This window comes from Diadema antillarum, unplaced genomic scaffold, assembly GCF_040938485.1.
Source record: "Diadema antillarum isolate AM-2024a unplaced genomic scaffold, OU_Dant_1.0 seq00000338_RagTag, whole genome shotgun sequence".
Taxonomy (NCBI): Eukaryota; Metazoa; Echinodermata; class Echinoidea; order Diadematoida; family Diadematidae; genus Diadema; species Diadema antillarum.
This window is the reverse complement of record NW_027271351.1, coordinates 1,073,940-1,098,224: the sequence shown is the minus strand read 5'-3', so window position 1 is coordinate 1,098,224 and position 24,285 is coordinate 1,073,940. Positions and strand designations below refer to the sequence as shown.

Genomic DNA, 24,285 nt, shown 5'->3' with positions numbered 1-24,285 from the left:
AAATGTCATCTTTAAGTCTCCAGTGGTGGGATGAGTTGTGATGGAGTTTGAGAAGGGAACACTGTTTCCGTCGTGTTTACCTCCCTCGACCACAGGCGCAGTTATTTTAAGGTAACTGGCCCTGTAACAACACAGTGCCATACTGTTAACTCTCTCAAAATAGGGATGATAATTCCGGTCATAATCACCGCTAATCATAGGATTCGATTATGTCGCACTATGAATTCGGAAGTCTTGCGGTTTCATCATACCATGACTAATTGCACTATTTTGATAAAGTCATCATCAACACTGGATACTGCAAGTGAACTTTATGGCAACATGCACATTGTGTGCCACGTCAGCAAATTCATATCCCCTATAATGCGACTAATCCATCCGTCACTTATAGCCGTAATTTCGTATGTAATTAAAGTACGTTTCTCAACGCAAGAAATTATGACACTTAACTCTTCTCTTTCATTTTTCTTATCATAATCTGAGTGCGACATGGCAATAATTTTCGGGGAAAAATATACAATACGACTATCTACATTGTGACTGCACTTCGCCTACCAAAACGTGATGGCTTGAAACGTGCCGATGTAAGACTAATCTGTATGGCACTGGCATTAATGCATGTGGTATCTTTTCGACTTTTGACATCAAGACAACACCCCTTTTCCATAATCATCTTGTTGGTCCACAACCTCAAAAAAAGTTTAGTCATTGTGTACATATTGGTTGCCGATTGTTATGTCCTGGTTAATCTCGCCTTGCATCAGTCTTGAGTTTATATCACTATAAATTACTTAAAGAGACCCTCGAAGTACAGATATTTTTTTTCACCCTCTTCCAAAATTTTAATGTCAATCGTTTCCAAACCCGTCCAATTGCAACCTTTCATATGTCTTTCAAATTTTCTTCTAGACAGTGTTAATTTCTAAATTTCAAATATCGGCCGCTAAAGCAGCGATGAATGATCCTGGAAAAAGTAGATTTTGAATTCTAATTTCATTTTTTTAAAGCAAATTGACCTCAAGATCTACGTCATTGCTGCCACATGTGTTGTGATCTGAAATAACGGTGAGTCTATACCTCTACTGCCCCCTCTTCAACTTACATATGAGTCGATTCACTAGTAGGGGCTCCCACATACTACGTAGCGGTTATCGCCATGATGAAACTTACCACAACCCACTGCTTCGCAAACCCACAACGCTGAATGCACTTGACAGTTGCAGATGACGTCACAATATTCTGTGACGTCAAAATCTCGTTCCGGCTGGAACTTTCAAGCGGGGTGGATCACTGCGATAGTGTTTTCCAAGAATCTGATTTATTCGATCCGATGAATCTAGGCCAAATCTGACGTAAAAACCATTGACGATGCCAAGAAATCACAACCTTGTCAATCAATCGCCGACAACATCAATGGGAGCCTTGATTCGAAGGCAATGTGTATCGTGCAAGGGAACACTGTGTATTGACTTTAATATACAGATTGTGGCTCTTTTGCCAATCTACGAAATGTCACCAAGCTTTTTTGAAAATACATTTTGTTGTAATTTATCGACGGGTTTACTAGTGCAGTGTAAAAATGTCTATAGGCTGATTGTAGAGATTCTTTATGGCACACAAGTTTTTCTATTATTTCTTCTTCTTTTATGAATTCTTATTGCACCTTCCAGTTTCCTGTTGATAATTATCAAATTCATTTGGCTTTAATCAGAATAGAATCTTACCCTGACATTTACATTTGTTATCTCATCAGATGTCTTTTCAAGTGTCAAATAAGTCTTCCTCTTTTCTTGACTTGCAGTCGAACAGAAATTTGATCACATTGCATGAGAAAGAGAAAGAAAAAGAGAGTTAAAGATTGAAGACTGAAAAATTGGCTTCGAGTTATGAATCCTGAAGACTCATTCTGTTTTTGTTTTTGTTTTTGATAAAAGCTTTAAGGATTTCTCTCCAAGAAGGATAGGCACCATAGTTCACTTTCACACTTCTAATCATGTTGAAAACTGCGTAAATTACTTTATAACCAGTAACACAATCTCTCTGATAGTTGAATTATTGACTTATGACTTGTTCTATAATGGCCAACATGGGAAGCAAATTGTCTTTGTCATTTTGTGTTCATTTGTATGTACATTGGCAGTGATTGGGCTGTTTGTGTATGTGTGGGTTTTTTCTTAATATTGCATTACTTTATTGATCAATGGAAGAAGCTGTATAGGGCGTTTGACGCCTTGCGATCAAATGAACATTTCACATCATTCGACTTAACTCTCATGTTTGCTTACTTGACGATGACTATTGTGTCTTCGGAAGATAGAAATTATATCATAAAAGAATAAAGAGCGAATATCGCGCAACCATTTTCATTCCTCCACGGCGAATTGGTGGATTATTTGCTGTAGGATTTAGTACTGCACATATATTTTACCAGCCTCAAATTATTTGTAATTTTGTTGATATTGGAAAACTCAGAAATACAGGGAGGATTTGAAGAGGTTGGATGTTGAATCATGAATATGACTTACCAATGTTGCATGACTTTCGCGGCTTGCCTACGTCACGATCCAACCACGGATTGCGGCAGTTGCGACCACCAGTGTTTAGGGTGTGACGAATCGCCGGACCGACGGACATGGAATCGTTGAGGTAAGGGATAAGGGCGGGGCTGCTCCACGACACGCAGCTCCTACCGCCGGTGGTCTTATTGGCAAAACCCTGGTAGTCTTTCCCAAGAGTATGCGTGAAGCATTCAGGATCTAGAGAAGGATGGATGGAATACGGTCCCAATTATAGATTTAAAGATGAACATTATAATTGTACAAGTTTATTTCAAATACCCGGCTGAAATCCTCAATAACTTTTGGCACCATCATCCAAATTAACTATTGTTCACATTTTGTGTATTTAACAATACTTAACATCGACTATACGGATTCAAATTTTTACAGTGGCTGTTTTTATCCCTAACTCACATATTAGAACTATTTTAAAGCACTAATGCTGGGTTTTTGTTTCATCTGCAAATGGTAAATCATGCTTTTAAGCATCACATTTGTTTATAATTTTGATATAATACGTAAATTGCTTTCTTGACATGATATGCTATTTACACACTTAATACATTCTTTGTTAAAATGAAAATGAATAAATGAAAAAAAAAATGAAATATTAATCGTAATTCCTACTGATGTAACCCTGGGATCGTATTTTTCGTTCTTCATCCTTTGAGATTATATTATTTTGAAACTCTGGCTATTTAATGTCATGAATGAGTAAACCTGCATAAAGCTTCAACCTTGACCACCGATCATACATTTTTCTATTTTCTTTTACGCTGATTCTGAAATTAAAAATCCCCCAAATCAAATGCATTGAACGGATGCAGATCCAAGGTTGTCATCGGTCTTAAGGTGGGAATTATGACGTCATGTCACGTCACGACGATCGTGTAGCGGCTTTGACACACACAAAAAAAGCCACGCACTGCGTGCAGTTCTGGTTACACTGGATGTCGTCTGCATGCATGTTTATGTCACATTGATCAATCCATGCCCTGTGAATTCAACGTGACAACACGGCTACGGCGGATGTCATCTCGAGGGTATAAAGGTACAAAAGTGACATCACAAAATCAATCTGCTTTTTCAAAACTTGCTCACACACGTTGCGGTACGTTGTACTCACAGATGCTGTGTTTAAAGAGAGAGAGAGAGAGAGAGAAAGAAAGAGCTGCCTGTTCCGAGTCCCCGGTGATTGACAGCAAAGCGCATCTCGGATCTACAACTGCAACAACTGCGGCGTTAAATCGTGCATTTCCCGCGTTAATCAGATCGTTATGGTTTCATGCAGATTCTCCGCCAGCGGCACCGACACCGACATCTTTTATCTTGGAGAGTGCCTATGCCGCTTCCCCCTTGGCACACGACTGTCTGCCCATCCCCCGATTGCCCAAATAATCTCATGGTCCGCCCCCTGTCTGTCTGTCTGTCTGTCTGTTTCTGTCTGTCTGTCTGTCTGTCTGTCTGTCTGTCTGTCTGTGTCCTTCTGTATAAATACATTGTCTCTCGAATATAATCCTACTCGATTGAAACTCTTGCTCACCACGCATTGATATTTATTTGAAAGGGGACGCCGTTAAAGACAGCTATACGCTATACCTAAGTATATCATATGGCGATTTTATATTCATTTTACATCATGAAAACACTATCGTGTGTCTTTTGCTATCGGCAGCAATGACTTTTTCATTGCTATAGTTAGGCCTACACTGTGCATGTTACTTCTATATAATTGCTCTGATTGATATGCTAATGTTGTGGGATGACATTCATCTCTTGCTTTTCGTCCAGTAATTGAAGTGAATTATCCTTATGTCTTTCTTTTTTTTTAACGATCCATGGTCGAAGGTTTGCTTGTGTGTATGTGTGTATGTGTGTGTGTGAGGATGTGTGTGTGTGTATGTGCGTGTGAGGATGTGTGTGTGTATGTGTGTGTGCGTGTGTGTGTGTGTGTGTGTGTGTGTGTGTGTGTGTGTGTGTTTGGGGGCTGATATTGATCTCCTTTTCTATGACAATCTTTGTAATCGTTAACAGTAAGAATGATATCTAAGCGAAACATGAAAAGGGACTTCGCTTGTTGAACATAAAAGAGTTATTGACTACTTAAAAAGCTCTTGGCTTCTGACGACTATCAACAAAACAGTCAGACAAAAACTGCAGAGATGAATGGAAGGAACCCTAAAATAACAACAGAGTCACGTTTTTAACCACATACACTTTCAATTTGAAATCAAACATCTGCAGGTGCATGGGACTCATTGCTATTTTAAAACGATGTTTAATAGTTTGTCGCTTCTCAATGACACGGCTAACACAATGCTAATTTTTCTCGCACAGATATTGACCACAATGGATGTGTATCATACACATGGTCCTTATCGCAAAAAAATGTCATGACTAAATACACGTAAGAAAGGAAGAATGACAGAAATGGAGGGAGATTGATTTTCCTCAGCTTGATTTATCAGTTTATATATATATATATATATATATATATATATATATATATATATATATGTATATATATATATTTATATACATATATGCGTGTGCGTGTATTCAATTTTACTAAAAATAGTTTCAACGCTATTTTTCTCGTCTGAGAATTATCACACATCTCGATAAGCGATAAACTTCACGCAAAGTCAATGGGTTAAAACGGATGTCTACGATTCAGTGTTTGTCTTTCGCAGCAAGAACAATATATTTCATTTTGTCTTATTCTACAGTCGGCAAACGTGTCAAAGGGGTAATGTCATCTGTCACTTGACAGAGGCTCGAAGCATCACAATATTACATGTATACATATATATATATATATATATATATATATATATATATATATATGTATATATATTGTAAGCAAATATCTACGATATACGATATATATATAAATATATATATACATATATATATATTATATATACATATATACATATATAATATAGTATGCTATGTTTACTATATATAGATAATATAGTATCTAAACAAAATGGTACTCTCTTTTTTAGCGATGAAGTAATACTATGCGCAGGTTTACATTTTTTCTTTAGTTTATGAAAGATCATGTCGTGTACACATTCCTCACTCTTTGTTGCTGGAAAGAATAAAAAATGACATGCTACTTCTACAGACTTGTTGTTTCTGCTGTATCCTTGCCTTTTCATGTCTATCTTTCCCTTTATACATCTAAGCAAATCTATACGATAATAAAAAAAGCATAACAACTGCATTTGCCTTCCCTCTGACTATCTTTGTTTGACTCTGAGATCACGTCCACACATCTTTGTGGTCAGAGCATCACGTCATCTGATCAAAAACCGCGCACGTTGGGAGGGTAAAATAGGTGAGTAAAGCCTGTGAATAATCCTTCAGCAATGATCAAAGCAAATGCTGGAAAGATCAATCCGCTCCGATTATAAAACGAAACAGGTACCACCTGCTAAGATATCAAAAGTGATTAGTACCTTGATGAATATGTGCGTTTCGTAGGCATGCAGGATTTCTTTCACTTCACACATCTGTATGCAAGAAAATATTACTCAGTTTCGTGGTCGAGGGGCAGAATCTTTTGGTACGTTTTCATTTGTCTGATGTCAGAAGCCATATCGTGTCACGGCACATCAGGCCCTTGATTATGATTAAAATAAAAGATTGAGAAGTACGCCTTTACTCTCTTTGTTACTTTAAAATAAACAGCTTTTACTTAAAATACAATAATGGTGTCAAAGTTTAATCACATTTTTGCGAGCTCATTTTTCCATGCTTCTTGTTCGTACTCTATAATAGTCCTGACTCTGTCAAACACAACAGCTAACACGAATATTACCACAGTTATGTCTATTAATCCCTCTGTAATTCCTCAGACCAATCACCGCTTCTTTTTTTCTTCTTCTCTTGTTTCCTCATGAAACAGGTGCATCGTCGGTTGCCATGGAGACGCCTCTTTTCTGCCAAGCAACCAAAACGTCACTTATCCACACACGAAATCGGACGCACCGGGAGCAAGCGTGGGGAAAGGGTCCGCCTATGAACGTTTTCGTGCTGTTTTTGTTTTCTGTCTTGTTTTGTTTTGTTTTTATTTCGTGTGTGCCGCTGAGACGGGTGAGTCATGTTGCTTTAAGTGTAGGAGGGTTCCCGTGCTACCGAGCAGTGCTATGTGAACCCTTGACAGCAAGCATCCTTTTGCGCTTATCCCAGATTTAGGAGCCCTGCGAGAACGGAGAAGGGTAAGAGATCGAGGACAACGAAGTTGAGACTTCTCTTCAACGGAGCAACGTGGTTGATATTGCAAAGAGAATGCACGTCTAGCCCTGCAGGCTAGATAAGAAAGATGACGAAGGTTTTAACAAGAGCGCCAAGCCCCATTGAAACATCACGGGTGTGCTTTGTCACATGGCGTCACCATTCGAGATCAGGCGTTGGTTTTGACACCTTAGATGATTAAACGAATGAAGAATTATCGTCAATTTATCATCACTGAAAGCTGTGACAATTCATGCGTTTGCAGCAGCTCGCTCTGATACTCTCACTCTCAGTATCGCTCTGATGAATACAAATTTGCCAAAACTTACGAGGCCTTGTGGCAAATAATCTCAGAGCAATAACATGACTCTAAAACATTGTCGGTCCCTTCAAAATAAGATTCATGGACTTTTCTTCTTCTACATACCGATTACATTGGTTCTGTATGAGGTACACTATTCCCCGTTAATTCTAACTTCTCGTATGAAGGCCATTTAGTGCCGAAATATACATATATTTTGTTAGTTGGACTAGCCTGAATTCTAATTTCAGACAAAGATCGCAGATCATAGTTTCATAAAGGGACACAGGCACGAAAAGTTTGCGTCGTGAAACAAATAACTTCATCTCGTGATGTACTCTTTCTGCATTTTAAATTTCAATTCTCTTTCAGTGGATTACGTAATAAAATATCTAAGCGATGTCTGTTTGGACTGTAAGAAACAGATTAAGTGCAATAAAAGTGCTAGCATGAAGCTCTGCTTTATGGAGAATTTAACCCTTCATTTTGGCATTATACATGCTTTCAATACTATTTGCGATTTATATCATGCTTCTTGGTACTTTTTTTTTAATCGTGCATATCACGGCTTTAATGACTGCATGAAATCTTGTCATTCAAAGTGGAATCTGCCCTACTTTTCATCAACCGTTGTGATGTGATGTTCACTGACCACCGCCATAACCGATGTATGGTTGTAAGTGATATACGTTCTCTTGAGCTTTCCATGTGAGAAAGTTCAACACTTGGGGAGTTATCGTCACTCAGCGTGAAGTGATGCAACGAGGCATAACCCCTGCGGCGGAGTCCCCCTGCACTTGATATATCTAAATGCATTACAGGCCCTTGATGGCTATCGCTACTGATCTGTGAGCCCCCAAATTCAATCCGACACCTTGCATTTCTCCCGAGTTCTGCTACAGCCCGACACCGTATACCTACTCTCTCCCTTCTCCTTTTCGCCTCTTTCTCTTCCCTTTGCACTCTTTCTTCCTAACTTCCCTAACAGCATCTCTCCTTTCGCTTTACAGAGATTGGAGAGCAGGGAGAATTTAATGTTTCTCATGTTCAGTCTGAAGATGGTGCTGTCGCATCTTGACAAACCTCTACTGATAAAACTCCAGAAAACTTCCAAAGTGCTGATTAACGAGTACGAAGCCCAGTAACTGTTTTTCTCCCCAAATTGTGCGGCGTTCCACTCGCGTTTCACCCGAAGCGCTGCGTCACTGCTCCCTTAAGCTCTCGGGGCAGTCACTCGTCAGCGGAATGCAATTCCTCCACGCACCAGACGCAGTATCTTCTTCAGTTATCTCGAGAAGCACTGATTTTCAGAGGCAAGCATTAGCGGGTTCGGGGGAAAAAATCGAGGGGATAAACGAGTTGGTAAACATATCGAATAGACTTTACTTATGACACAGGAAAGATCCTCACCAGCAGTTGTTAATCTCTGATTGAGTCACTACTGGAAAGATTACAAGGTCACTTGTCAGTGACCTTCAGCAGTGACTATGATGATTTTGACTTTTTTTCTGAACTGTTTTTCGTTCTCAAATCCCATCGATTTAAGGTGGCAACTCTACGGAGTCACTCAGCTTTGCTAGCTATGAAAATAACTTCTTTGTCACGGTATACACATGATGAGAAGCAGCTCTGCACGGGAGTGATATCAAACGAAAACAGCTTATCTGCTTCCTGATCTCGTTCTTCTATATTCCATTTTCTTCATTATCATCATCAGCATCATAATCATCATCATCATCATCATCATCATTACCACCACCACCACCACCATCATCATCATCATTGATTTCATCACATTCCTTCGTTTCTTAATTTCTATTTCTCTTCACTGTCTTCCTTTTTTTCCCAGTTTTACCCTCTTCTAACTCCTTCTGTATTACCCTGGGCGAAATCTATAGTGATTTTGTGGTCTCTTTTGTGAATTAAAAAGCAGTGGAATATGAACGAGCGAGTCTTAGCTCTGTATGCATGGACAATTATACTCTTACTACTATACACACCAAAACCTAGAAACCTCATTTCAGTAGTTTTGTGCTGCACTAGTACTTTTTTTTTTTCTGATTGTCATTATGCATTGTTAGCGTTTCATAAGTTTAAGAAAAAGAATTATCATTCGCTCGAGCTTTTGTTGTTTATCGGTAATATTGTTTGTGTCGTTGAGGAACCTCAAGAAGCTTCTTAACTGCGTTAATCAAGAGCTGATTCTTTAACTTGGTAACACAATTTGGAAATTTAAAGTTCTGTTTTCATTCTCTCAAAAGTTGGAAATTTGTGTAAATTCCTTTTCTGATTCTGTGAACACTTAATGAATTCAGTCAGTTCCATCTAAGTTTTTTCCACTACATGGTATGCAGTAAAAATTAAGAGGTGGCATCAATTTAGTGACGACAAAGTTTCTTCAGGAAAATTTCTCAGGAGTTGACGGGTTTGAATGAATGCTCCTACCAAAGAGAATTCTAAATGCCCAGTACACATAAGAGATCCTGACGTGTTCGGAGTGTTCTTCCTGGATTTGTGCAGAGGTGAATTATAGTTCGTTATTCCGATGGTTCTAAATCCGATGGTTCTAATTCCGAAGGTTCGTTATTCCGAAGGTTCGTAATTCCGCAGGTTTGTTATTCCGAAGGTTTATTATTCCGAAGGTTCGTAATTCAGGTTTGTTATTCCGAAAAAAAAAATTACACTCGTAATTCTGAAAGTTCGTTAATTCGTTAAATAAAAAACGTGTCGTTATTCTGAAGATTCGTTAGTCAGAAAACGAAATAAGATTCGTTATTACGCATCCTTTTTCTTTTTCAGATTAGCAAACCTTTGGAATAACGCACCTGATTTCAGTTTCGGACTTACGAGCCTTTGGAATAACGCCACTGCTAACGTCCGGATCGACGAACCTCATTTTCTGATTAACGAACATCTATGTTTACAAAGTTTGTGTGTTTCGAAATAACGAATATCACTTCGGAATCCCGAACATCATCCCAAAGGTGCCGTTCCTCTGAATCTGTCGGTGAGGGCCTCTTCCGTATCAAGACGTACAATGCGTTTTAAGCGCGTCGCATCGTTTGCGATTCGACGCCCTCTTCTATATAGGTGGTCTGCAATTGTGAAGCTGTATACCTCTATTATGAACTGCCGAGTAACGCTTAGCCAACTCCTTATCCATGTTAGTTGAATCGAATTTGAATCGTCGATTAGGTAGAGGTCATACCAGGTTTAGATGGCTGGGAAAAATATAGTGTATACAAAATCAGCACGGCCTTTTCACACAATGCAAGTCGACTTCACGTCATTTGAGTCTCGTAATATGATTGGTGAGTGATATACCCTACAGGATAGTCTGCAGAAGAAGAAAAAAAAAAACTGCGACAAAACAATTCAAATTTGAAACAGATTGGGGAAGATGCGAAGCTCTTTCGCAAATATAAAAGACGTTAGGCTAAATGTCAACTTACCAGGGGTGCAGGCGTTTTTGTCCAGTTTCCATCCCTCGCAGCAAGTGTACATGCCTTCCCGACTGCAGAGGAAGAAGAAAGTGGTTCATCATGTCAATATTTGCTGAATAAGCTAGCATACATTTCTCCTTCGTATACATACTTTCTTCAAACCGAGACAGTTTAAATCTGATCCCTCAATATACGAGTCATTGCAAATGAATCTTTGTATCATAGTGATTGTTAACATCAAATATCATCATAATCATTTGTCGCTTGTCTTTATTGATCTATTTCTAATAAAAGAGAAATGTTTTGAAATATCATCAATACGCGTAGGGGAAATGATAAATCTGACGGTATTTCCCAAACGGAAATAATGTGACCCACGATATAATTACGCAAGATAACACACAAAATAAATGTTCACTTTAGAGAAGTAAAAGTGTGTGGCTATACTTTTCGCCACTTATTCGAAGGACAGATGACTACAGCATACGATGAGTGTTTAATCATGATGTCAGCAAAAGATTTCAGCACATTTCAAAATCAGTTGACGATAATCATAACAGGTGTTTCAACATTTGACCGGTGGTTTCTGTGGTTGGACACGCAGGCTATTGGGTCAAATAACCGCACCAGATACCACACTGAGCTCTCACAAGTAAGTCTCAAACAACAGAACAGCGACAAACAAACAACAGTAAGGACAACAAATATGACAAAAGATCTAAGGAGTCATCCATATTTATAACATATAGTAGCACAGTGAACGGTTCAAAATCTGTTCATAATATGACAGTATGGACATTATATTTTGCGTGGCGGTTCATGTGGTTGGATGCAGAGGCTATTGAGGCAAGTGATCGCGGAAAAATACCACTCAGTGCATATATCAGATTGAAATAAAAAGGGAATTTATAGTGAGAATAACAAATTTAGAGTGAAAAATAACAAACAACAGATAACTAATAATGCACTTATAATACACGCCATGCATCTGCATGCTAAACAGCATAGATGGTGCCGGGACATTAATGAATTATCATGATTAACAATATTGACATAACCGCTTCGATTGTGTGCAATTAATAGAGCTTGAGTTATTTACGGACGGTTATGAACACAAATCGATTTCAAGCACTAACGAAGGGAATGAAAGTTGTCTTAGCAGCAGCAGCGCGATAAAGGTAGGCCTATATAGAGTAATATTGATATTAGTAATAGCAGTAGTAAGGGAGTTCAAACAACTGCGGAAACACTAATATGAGATTTAGAAGAATAAGAAGAAACAACATGGTCAAAATGGTCAAACGTTGTAGAAATTTATAAAGCTTGGCGTAACAGTGTAGCAGGTTAGAATGTAACTGATTCACTGGTAGAAATGGAAGTATAATTGGTAGCAGATATGTTTAAAATACATTGTAATGATGATTACCACGGTCAATAAGGCCTACTTTAAAGTTTGTTTTGTGTACAAAAACATCATATATTGTATACATTCCCCAGATTTTTTTTTTTGTTTTTTTGTGGTAAGAATCAAGCTCATTTTTTTTGCAGTGTTTATCACTTGGCACCTTGATAGGCAATATAATTTCAGCAATATTAGTCATCAATATATAGGTTAATTTTCATAATTATATCCTAGGATGATTAAGCTGTTTAAACTATGTCTTTATGCTCCTATTTTAAACTAATGCATTAATCTCATTTCGGAAACTGGAAATACAGAAAAGAAAAAAAAAAACATGTACACACACAAAAGAAATGAAACGAGCATGACAAAACAACGCTATGAATGAAACACCCCAGCCTTTCCCCTATACATAAACAAAGTCTAATTGAGACCGGATTTCTGTAATCCGAATTACAGGCGATTCGGATATCCTCTCAATTTACAACGCTTCCCTTTGCCATCACGGTACGGTAACCCCCTCCGTTAATTACCCACAACCTATGCGAGTCAAGTTTCAGCGGCTGTCAAATTAAAGAAAGAAAAGAAAGAAAAAAAAAGAGAAAAAAAAAAGATACCGGTAAGAATTAATTTTCATGAGACGTGGAGAAATGCGTTGTCAGACAACAGTCAGATGGAAATTACACGATGCACCAAGAGCATTGCTTTTAAAGGAGACCTCATAAGATGACTAACCTTGTAGATTTCTAAATTTTTAGACCTCTAAATTGGTTATTATTCCCACCTCCCTGGGTACCGGAACAGAGTTTAAGAATTTACAGTGATCGTGATGAGGAATAAGAATGTTTTCAAAATTCATAACAAAGCACATTGAACGAGGATGATGACGTAGCAGCTTCACAAAAGAATGCATGATGAGGTGATCAGGGAAGCAGAACAACAACAACAACAACAAAGAAAGGATGCATGAATTCTACACAGATGAACTTGTTAAGCAAGTGGTATTGTAATGGAATGACATTGCTTCATTACTGGAATATTGTGAGCCTCCCATGCCTTCATCCTTGTTCAGTGTATTACGTTTTGGGTTCTTAAGAATATTAGTTTATCTGCTCAAGGACCACAATGAATTCCATAACTCTAGTATACATGGCACTATCGATTCAGGATACATTATGTGAAAACAAATCGTCAGGAATGCCCCTTTACATGAAATTCTACTCCAAAATCTAGTTCGCTTCGACGGTGATGAAATGATGTAAACAAAAAAGGTTCAAGGTATATACGTGTCCTCTATCGAAATAATGAGTTTCTTTATCAGGAGAAGGAATGTTGTATCAACATTGTTTTTGTTTAAAAGTTAAATTATGCTGAAGTCTGAATCTAGATGCCCTTGGATATTTTGGCCCACATTAAAGACTTCCAAGGAGGAATTGAAAGCTTTGTGTACCGCTATGCCCTGCTGATTGTGAGAAGATTCCTTTCTTTGCGATGAAATTGCTCACGCCTTCCGACGGAATTTCTTCATCGAAACTGAAACTTGGAATTCTGCCATTCGTTTTTCTTCATGTGGACGAGTTGACTTGGAACAAGAGGTGTGTTAGCAAACGTCCTCCGACAGCATTATGTTGGACAGAGGCCACTTATCTGATCGAGCTTTCTTTCGTCACTAACCGCCCCTCCCTATTCCTTTGTCTTCCTCATCCTTAAAGGCCTTCTCTCTCTCCATTACTTTGTCTGTTCCCTAAACTTGAAAGCTTTTTATGAACAGTTCTTGCTTATTTTCACGTCCTTAAAGGCCATGAATGTTTTGGGAAATTTTTTTAAAATCAGTAGACTTCTAATTCAGCATTCAGTTAATTTTGCAAAGGATTTCACATATCGTCTCCAAAAGTCTGGCTTTATTTTTCATGTGTAATCTTTTAAAGATCGCTCTATGGATAACATTTTTCCTTTAAAAATACTGTCTGAGAGGTTGCCAAGATCTTCATAGATATCTGATTAAATCGGTACAAGAAAGACCCTGAATGACTCCTCTCTATCAATAAATCGAATATGACAATTCCACTTTCATGAATTAACGATTAACCAATGTTTCCTTTTGAAAAGGGTGAAGATGCTATCGCCATAACCAGTATATGTACACTCTTTAATGACCTTTTTTTTAACCACTGTGACATTTTACAAGCATCAACACCAAAATTCTTCGCTAGAGACTGATTCAATTGTAATTAACCAAACAAAAACGTTTTAATCCCAATTCCACATCTGCTGTAGATGCCGTCGAGGTACAAATTTGGATTGTGATTCAAAATATATGACCACTATGACCATCGCTTTACAGTCCTCACTTGTCTACCAAGGTTGAAGTGCTTCCCATAGAAATCAGAAAAAAAAAATGAAGAGCTTCGGAATGGTCAACCATTTTTTTTTTCATTGTAGATAATATATACTATGGTGTTGTAGGACTATGGTGGCATCCATCAGCAAATTCTAATGCAAGTACATGGAATGGTGAAGGGAAGGTTAAGGTCAAATTTTCCCACTTTCCCCCTCTTTCCCTAGGGGTCACTACGGCCTCAAACCTATTCGCCCGTGGCCAGTTATTCGATACCCTATCCGTCTGCCTGGGAAGATGATCGAATTAAAATCACAGGTGATACATCCCCAAAGACGTCTCTCCCTCTTCTTTTCTCATCTTTTCCTTTTCGCTGTCATCATCACCTTAATCGTCATTATCATCATCTTCTCCCTGTAAATCTTCTTTATCATTGTTTTGGGGTTTTCTTTCCTTCTATCCCTTTTCTTTTTGTTACTTCTCTGTCACTGTGTTATCCTTTCCTCCTCCTCCAACTTCTTCTTCTTCTTAACTTTCATCATTGCTCCTTTTAATCCTTTTTTCCTCCTTCTTCTCCATTCGTCCTATTTGTCCTCTCTTTTTCCTTTCCTTTAGCTTTCCTTATACTTTTTTTTTTGTAGCATAGCAGATTCTTGGCCTGGAGGAATCATCAAATAGAGGTAAAGCGGCCCTTAAATACGAACTAATATGTGAATATGATACATATAAAATTCTTATCTCATTCATTGAAGATGTTATTCAACAAATGTGCATTTTGTTTTGTTCCTCATACTCTTCTTCAAATTCTTGTTCTTTTATTCTTATTTTTTTCGCGTTCTTCTTCTTTGTTCGTCGTCATCTTATTCTTGACATCCTTACTTCTTTCCAAGAAAGCGACATCATCTTTGCACTTAGTCAATTTCTCCAATCCTCTTTTCCTTCCCTGTACGAAAACAGCGGAATTAACATTCTCTGCTCCATCCTGCATCACGATACTTTTGATTTATCATCAATGCCACTTTTCCCTTTCGCAAACACGTTCTTTGATATTAGCGGGAATTAGGAACCTGAAGAGCTCTCATCTTATCTTGCTAATAAAACTGATTTCTTTGGATAAATTCCCCGTAATTTTTCCTCTTTTATTTTTTATTTTTTGTAATCCGCTTCCTCATATCCAAGCGTTTTGTTTTCGTTTAACTTACATAATCAGTTTATCATCCCATAAAAAATAACAAAAAAGTGACACATAATCAAGTTGTTGACCACAGGCTTGTGATGTGTTTCCGACCGATAAACAGCCAAATCCATGATCTTTTATTTCTGACTATATACACCTCATGGTGAAAACAGGACTTATTTTCATTTTTTCTGTGTGTGTGTTTGTGTGTGTGTTTTATTGACTGGGAGTTGACGTGATAAATCATAAAAAAGTGCCCGATGATATATCTTTGAAGATTTAATTCCCGAGATTTGAAGCTTTTATTAAGAAAGACGCAGTGATGGAACAGATTCTATAAATGAAATTATGACTTTTCATGAAAAGTATTAATAGATCAAACTCTATAAATACTACTGTATCGTTAACGAAACCACACGAAAAAAAAAAAACGTTTTTAGAATTACAGAACGATTAAAACCTATCAAAACATATATGGAACATGAAACAGGATTCTTAAAAATGTCATTCGTACCTAAACCAACAGACGCCGGTCGTTACGTAATAATAATCTAACCTATATTACTCTCAGAGGCAAGGCCATCTCGAAGCGCTATGACAACCATAAACATTGCACTAACATAAAGCTGCATGGTATAATACGCAGACATGCTCGTAAAGAAATGGTTTATCTTCCGCGCAGAAAGCGGATGTTTTCAATATTGCACCGAACAGTGTATCTTGTATTAAGCAGACCGACCTTCCCCTTAATTCCAACCCAGGTATTCCGATGACTGAATTACGACAAAGAATCCCCTCCGAACTAATAAGTTGTGACTGATTAGTTCTATTTTTGATCATCAAAATAGTTTGTCACTATGGAATCCATATTCTGCATGGAATTTCTGCAAACGCCGGGAAGAGTTCAGTAATTGAATTACAAGAATTTCGACTACCTATCCTTCAATACTCGCAACAATGCAAATGCACGTTTAGACTGAAAAATATGACTTAATCCATCAACACGACTGACCGATACACCACTCTATTCACGCACGAGATCACCAGTCACATCGTCATCAGGTAAGAGGAGCATAGTGAATATATTCCTCATACGTTTCCATGGTGCCAAACTTTGTAAAGTTTTTACAAACAAAATATAAAATCATGTAAAAAAAAGATACACACCATTGCAACACCTGCCAATTTGCCTATCTATGAAAAAAAAATGCGAGAAACTCAGGCACAGCATGGGTCTATATGTTGAACGAAGTTCTCCTCAATTTAATGTGAAATGCACAGTGCATTTGTTTGTAATACTGAAAACTTAAAGGTATTACCTATCATTTGCAGATGAAACAAAAACCCAGCTTTAGTGCTTCAAAATAGTTGTTAAATGTGAGTTAGGGATAGAAACATCCGATATAAAAATTCATATCAGCATAATCAATGTTAAGTATCGTAGATATACAAAAATTAAAATGTGAACAATAGTTATAATGAAATTATTTCTAGACTAAATCGTCTAGAGTTATGTTTTATTGAGAAAAAATAATGATATCTCCTTTTATTGTAGGCTTTATTGCGAAATTTTTATATGGTAGGTCGTTCTGTGATACAACTGACCTACATATGCATCAAATGTGATAACTCAGACATTTTTAAATCACTGCTCCCAATAGTAAACAGCACCTTTAATATTGCTACCGTCTTCACGAGATTCGAACAGTTTCACATCCCGTTTACTAGTAGTCATCTTGTTGGTCCTGTACATAAAAGTTTGTTTTATGACGGTGACTTAAATTCTTAAACAAGGAAAAAAAAATACTGTTCTCCATGCACCCACCTGGCTTTCACTGCTTTTGTTAATGTCTGTGCGAGAATGTGACGGAAATGTGGGTGCTGTTCGTTATTCCGAAGGTTCGTTATTCCGAAGGTTCGTTAATCCGAAACACACAAATTTCCTATACCTAGAGGTTCGTTAATCCAAAAATGAAAAAGGGTTCGTTAATCCGAACATTTGTGGCGTTATTCGGAGGTTTCGTTATTCTGAAGATTTGTTAATCCGAAAATGAAATTCGGAATAACGAACCTTCGGAATAACGAATCTTCGGAATAACGAGCTGTTAGTTTAACCGGAAATGTAATTCCCTGTAAGGAGGCTCCGACCTAACTAATGAGTACCCCCCTCCACACATAGGTAAACTCGTTGAATCACATTGTATGCATACAGAGAGTAACATTCCTGTGTGACTCGTCGAACCATAATTGGCACAGGACTGATCTCTGTATGAGATTAGTGTATGGAGAACGGATGTCACGAGAAGATAAAGAAGAGCACACACATTATCCCGAGGAGGTTTGGAGCCTAAAGGTCAAGTTTTTAAGGGTTAGTGGAATTCGTCATTCTTCTTCTTCTTTCTGAAATGTGAATTACCTGAAATTGTCTTTTATTGTCATTTCCAACATGACAAGTTATGAAAGCATGACACCATGATGAATTGCGTGTCTATGACGGTGTGTGTGTGTTTATGTGAGTATGTGCTAAAGTTAGCAGAGTAGAAAAAAAAATAACGGAAAAAACGAATAAAGAGAGAATATGATGAAATAATATAATTATGATACGTATATATATACATATGTATATATATATATATATATATATATACGTATATATATATATATATATATATATATATATATAAAGCAATAATAATGTCACAATAGAGGAATGCATTAAATGCCAATATTGATCTTAATTAAAAATCTGAATTTTCGGGGGTCCTCCCCCTTCGTCAGAGATGACAGTGCGAATATATATTGTACTACTATATATATATATATATATATATATATATATATATATATATATATATTGACTCAAATGACAGAACAGAAAGCACATAGGACAGAGTGTGAATGTGTGGGACTATGGAAGAATTAGGGGAACAGGAGGAGGACGTGCAACAGATCAGAAACGAGACAAAATTATCTTAGGAACGAGATATAAGACAGGTACACGTTTGAGCCTTGGTAATATAGATGTGGAAAAAAGAAGTTGGGAGAGATAATTATAGAAGAAGACAAGCTTTGTCTTTTTAATAGGTCCCTCCGTTTATCGACATTTGCGTATTGTTACTTCGTCTCTATCACTTCAGTTCTCATGACAACGTATTATTATTACAAGGTTCCACATTTATATTCTTCTCACTTTACTTTGTTTTGCTTATGCAACCTTATTCTCTGTTACCAAGGAAAGTGAAATGTCCATGTTCTTTTCGAAAAATGAAATAAAATTTGAATTGAATTAAACTATACATGCAAAGAGATGGAGAGATTATAGAGAGAATGAGAGAGAAGAGATTAAGGGGAAAGAGTTGGAAAAACAGAAATAAAGGAGAACTCATCATAGTATGTATACACACGGAAAGACATTAAGATGGCGGCATATATTTAATACGTTGATTCTTATGGTCACTTTTTAGCGGTATGACTAATCCCGCCAGCGTACTCGGCAGATTTCCCTCTTCCTGACCGCTGTCAGCACCTACTCCCCATCGCCGAAAGAGAAAACCTGGCGTCCAACAACACAGGCAAGGCGCACAAAGCGGGGTGAACTGATGAACTCTTGCTCTTCTCGACATCACTCTGACTTAAAGCGAGAACATCTTTAGTAACTGATGATTGTTTTTCTTTGTTTTTCGACAAGCGAGTTAAAACTGTTTTACTTACGTTTGTCCCTTGAAGTATCACATTTCATTCCAATCATACAACGAGTTGTCTATGTAGACAAGCTGTTCAACTGTCAAAGAGGTCTGTTGATTGAACAACTAAACAGTAGTGTCAATGAGTGTATGGTTTGATTGACCACTTAATATCTGATTTAATGAAAATACCACGTACATAAGAATTTATAATCATTATCACTACATCAGAATGCCGATACATCACTTCTCGTTACATACAACTAGCAGATTGACAGGCACCTGATGTTCACGTGAGTACAAAATTATCGCACTTATGGATCTCACGTAAAGAATGTGCAAAATCCGTAACCGTTTTTTCAGTCTATCACTCATCTTCAATAAAGTGTTTTTCTACTGAAGACGAACACAGACGCAGCACAATATACACCTGTCCGCTCGTATTCAAATCCCACGCAAACACACTGTGCCGATGTCTGTAGCATCAGCGCGTACAAAATAACGCTATATACTGTAGAAGACAATCCACGTGGCCAAAACTGTAACCTTGTTTATCATCAATTGGGGAAGAAGCCTCTAAATTTATCAAACCTTAAAGATTCTGCCCTTGAACCTGTCCCATTTCGGAGCAACATGATGGATTTTTCCTCCCGGTGTATTTAAAGGCTGTAACCATCATTACTTTCTGTATATGATTCTAAGTCTAATCTTCACGCTGAATTTTCGCCGAATATGATCTGCAATGTGATTGTGAGACACTTTATTTTGAAAAATAAGTCATAATTATTTTACCTATTTAAGCGCTTTTTATGTTGTCAATGAGAATTAACATTTTTCCATTACTTCGTTACTGTTATGTATTACACCGTCCGTGTACCTTTCTTTCTTTTCTTTTCTTTTCTTTTTTTTTTGAGGGGGGGGGGGCTCTTTTTCAGCACATTAGCACCGAAAAATCATTAATGTTCTCATTGCATTTCATTATGACAAGGCGTTTATTTTCTAATTGCTCATACACCGCAGGTGACAATGTATATTCAACATGACCCAAATCTACTGTTGATATCTGTTTACGCCTTATTTTTACATAAAAAAATGTCCTTTTAGAGACAAAAGTTCATGCCCCGAAAAATAATGAGGCTTACAAGTATCCACAAATGGCGAACATTTCACAACATTCAACTGTTGGTCACGATGTAACATTTTTTTTTTAATAACATTAAACATTTATAATCAATTAATGAACGATCCACAGACCTATATATGAAATATATTAGTTCATCGCTATATGGAAGATGTATTTCTTGAAATTAGGTTGTACCAAGTCTAAATCTCTTCTGATACACCTTTTCGACAATGACATACACGAAAACATTTAGCGCAAGAGTTCGGTGGTGTAATATGCTTCAACACTGAGTGGAGGGAATCTATAAAAGATCCGTTATATCCTGCGAATCTGAACGTTTAACGTGAGAGAGAAATGGGTCATCTCAAATTTATGCTGGAAGAAAAAAAAATAGTCTCACATGATTCTTGCATCGATCAAGTTACAGCAGGAAATAAAGGGAGACATGGATGTTTCAAATATGATATAATTTTTCTGTCGGATACTTGCGCAAGAAATCCGGAGTTTCAGTCGTCTGAGATTTAGGGTATCATCCGCACTTTACTTCCGATCCACTTATGTATCAGCACGGTCTACTTTTGACGAGAAGGAGGAGATGGGATGGGAGTGGCGGCAATCGATGTCAACACCGATCTCTCACCTGTGAGCATAATGTTCAAAGTACTACTTCTGACTTACCATGTATGCACTGTCCCCATTCAATGGCTCCAGAATATCTCAGTGAGTCTTTAAGTGAAGTATGTACCCGCTCTCAAGCTGAGATCGGCTCAGAAAGATATTTTGATTCATTCTGTTATTCAAAGCAAGTTTTTTTTTTTGAGAGAGAGAGAGAGAGTGTGTTCTTTTGCTCACACTTTCCCTTTTCTTTGGATTCTGCCATCCACGAAGTTTAAAACCGTAATGGAAGCAATATTTTTATGTCAAAAATTTGCAATTAACAGCGTCTTTCTGTCTTTTTATTTTTCGTCTCTAAAGTGCATAGAGACGCAATCAATGGCGTTGTTAAGGCTACAAAACCTCCGTATTATAATTTTCTATTCATTATTATCATTATCATTACTATTATCATTATATATACTCAGGCTCCCATGAAACTCTTAATGACATTCGGTTCTTTTTCATGTTCTTAAATACCGTCTTTACTAACATACATAACGTCAGTATCATGGAAAGTAGATTAATGGTTAAATCAAGGGAATTTTGTTTCTCTTTTGTTTGACCAAACCGACAGATATTTTGAAAATGACGTCATATCAAAGTAAGAATGTTAGTGAAAATTGGGACCATTTCCGTAAAGTGGTTCTCCCAGTATTGTGACTGCTCAAGCTGTCAAAGTAGTGCTGTCATTCGTGATCTCTAGCATTCCCCGAGTTTGTTTGCAAATTAGGAATATAATGATGATTATGCCTTGAGTGAGCGTATTGACTTCAATGTCTTAAGGGTTGCGTTGAGTATAGTCGTGGATAAAATCTGTCTTTCTTTTACACTAAAATCCCACACGCAGATGAAGATCTCCTTGTGCAGCACCTCCGTAATGCAAACTCATGTATATGAACATACACTGACATAATCACACACACATGCACAGAGACACCAACGCAAAGATGCTGAAAGTACTATTATCAACTCAAGCACAAACACAAACACAGACACTGATACGGACACACATACACACAGACACACACACACAAGCACAAACACACACTCACTGACATGGATGCACGCATAGACATTGATATTGACATATAGACACAAAGATATACACTCACAGACTTATAAACTCCGCCACGGACGAGACAGAAAGAGACACATAAACATAACAGACACTCATACACATAAACGCCGACGCTTTAATCATTTCCCCTATGAATCGGCAGTAGGTACCGCGTCGTATTAAGTTCCAGAACTCCACTCGGCAGTCGGAAATTGGGATGGAAAGATAACATGATTCAAACTTGTCACCTTCCTGAGCAAATCACATCGAGGAGTGCCAATCATCGTTACTATCTCTAAAGCAAGATTTTCTTCTTATCGCCAAGACTAGACTTACGTAACGCCAAGACTATAATAGTTTCCATCGGAGGCCTAAATTATTTTTGCGATCCGAACGATCAAAATGAGTCGTTATATTTCTTCAAAATATACACTTACATTCTTACCCAACTCGCCCTTTCATCTGATTATCATCTTGAAAACCCAAGAATTGTTTTAGCACAAAAATCCTTAAAACATCATGGTCCTGATACTTGGATTTCTTTTTACCCGATAATCTTAAACAATGTAGATCTATTCATTCATTTAAAAGACAGTTTAAAGATATAATGTTAACTCAATATGTGCCCGAATATTAGAGCATGTTGCTATTTATATGTTGTTTATGTCACTTTTCTGTGGAAAGGGCTCCGAACTGAACGTACACAACAAACATGAACATTGACACATAGCTGCATATTCACAACTCATTTCCACGCAAACACTTCACATTTTGCACAATGCACCGCTGCACTTTTTTTCTTCTTTTTCCCCCTCATTCTCCCCCCCCCCCTCTCTCTCTCTTTGTCGCCACTCAGTGAGTGGTGACTTGAATATTATATTCTTATACTATGTCGCATTGTTTAGACAATTATTTTTGAGGCCATTGTCCTCGTCAAGCGTTTGCTTATGATGATGGTCTCCAGTATTTCTGTTACATAAAGAGTTGTTTAATTTGTCTTTGAAAGACTGATATAAGGGATCCTATGTTTGCATAAATATATGCATAAAATAATGCCCGTTTGTTTTCATTTTGAATAGTGTTAGAAAAGAAAGTTGGATATTTGAATTAATCATTTATCTGTTTTAACTGTCAGATTCAAAATACACCGTGCTCAGTTAGTTCTTTCAATTGAGTTTGTATTTCATTTATGTATGAAAAAAGAAATTCAAAAATAAAATAAAATAAAACAAAATCAAAAATCAAAAATCAAAAACTCGAGAAGAATGCAATCAAGATAACAGATAGAATGACGATGACGATTGAGACCGAGACATTATTCCCTTATCATAATAGACGAGCATCTTATTAGATTTTGTATAGCTGTGTGTTGGCAAATATTATGCTGTATACTTTGTTGGAAATGAATAAATGAAATAAAATGAAATAAAGTGAACTGAACTGAAATGAAGTGAAGTGAAATGAATTAAAATGAAATGAAATTGACATCAACATCGACCTTTGGTTCTCCTTAGTCTATTTCTCACTTCTATTAATGAAATCAAGAGCAATAATTTATGCATAGGAACCAGAATGAAATGAATCAACAGCTTGTGAAAACAGGAAGTCAGTCTAAATTAGGTTTACTAGTATTAATATTTTGCTTGCTTGTGCAACAGCGCCCAAATTGTAGAAATCAGGAAATCCCCAACTGGGAAGCATTATTTAGAATAAGACACATCTTATCATTTCCATTGTCAAGCATATTAGGAGTTCTTGCAGCGCAGAAGAATACGAGTATATTTGTGATTTTTCACTTTATAGATTGATAGGTTATTATCATTATTATTATTATTATTATTATCATTATTATTATCATTATTATTATTATCATTATTATTATTATTATTATTATCATTATTATTATCATTATTATTATTATTATTATTATCATTATTATCATTATTATTATTATTATTATCATTATTATTATTATTATTATCATTATTATTATTATTATTATCATTATTATTATTATTATTATCATTATTATTATTATTATTATTATCATTATTATCATTATTATTATCATTATTATTATTATTATTATCTTTATCATTATTATTATTATTATTATCATTATTATTATTATTATTATCATTATTATTATTATTATTATCATTATTATTATTATTATTATTATCATTATTATCATTATTATTATCATTATTATCATTATTATTATTATTATCATTATTATTATTATTATTATCATTATTATTATTATTATTATTATCATTATTATCATTATTATTATTATTA

General features: G+C 36.6%; 1 protein-coding gene across 1 annotated transcript in view; it reads right to left on the bottom strand.

Annotated features, from left to right (window-relative positions):
• Positions 1-24,285, bottom strand: part of LOC139730835 (uncharacterized) — a 55,852-nt gene that overhangs the window by 19,852 nt on the left and 11,715 nt on the right. Inside the window, exons 2-3 of the mRNA XM_071641708.1 lie at positions 10,557-10,618; positions 2,526-2,756 (exon numbers count right to left, since the gene is read on the bottom strand). Of these exons, the coding sequence (XP_071497809.1) occupies positions 2,526-2,756; positions 10,557-10,618 (293 nt within the window). The remainder of the gene's footprint in view (positions 1-2,525; positions 2,757-10,556; positions 10,619-24,285) is intronic.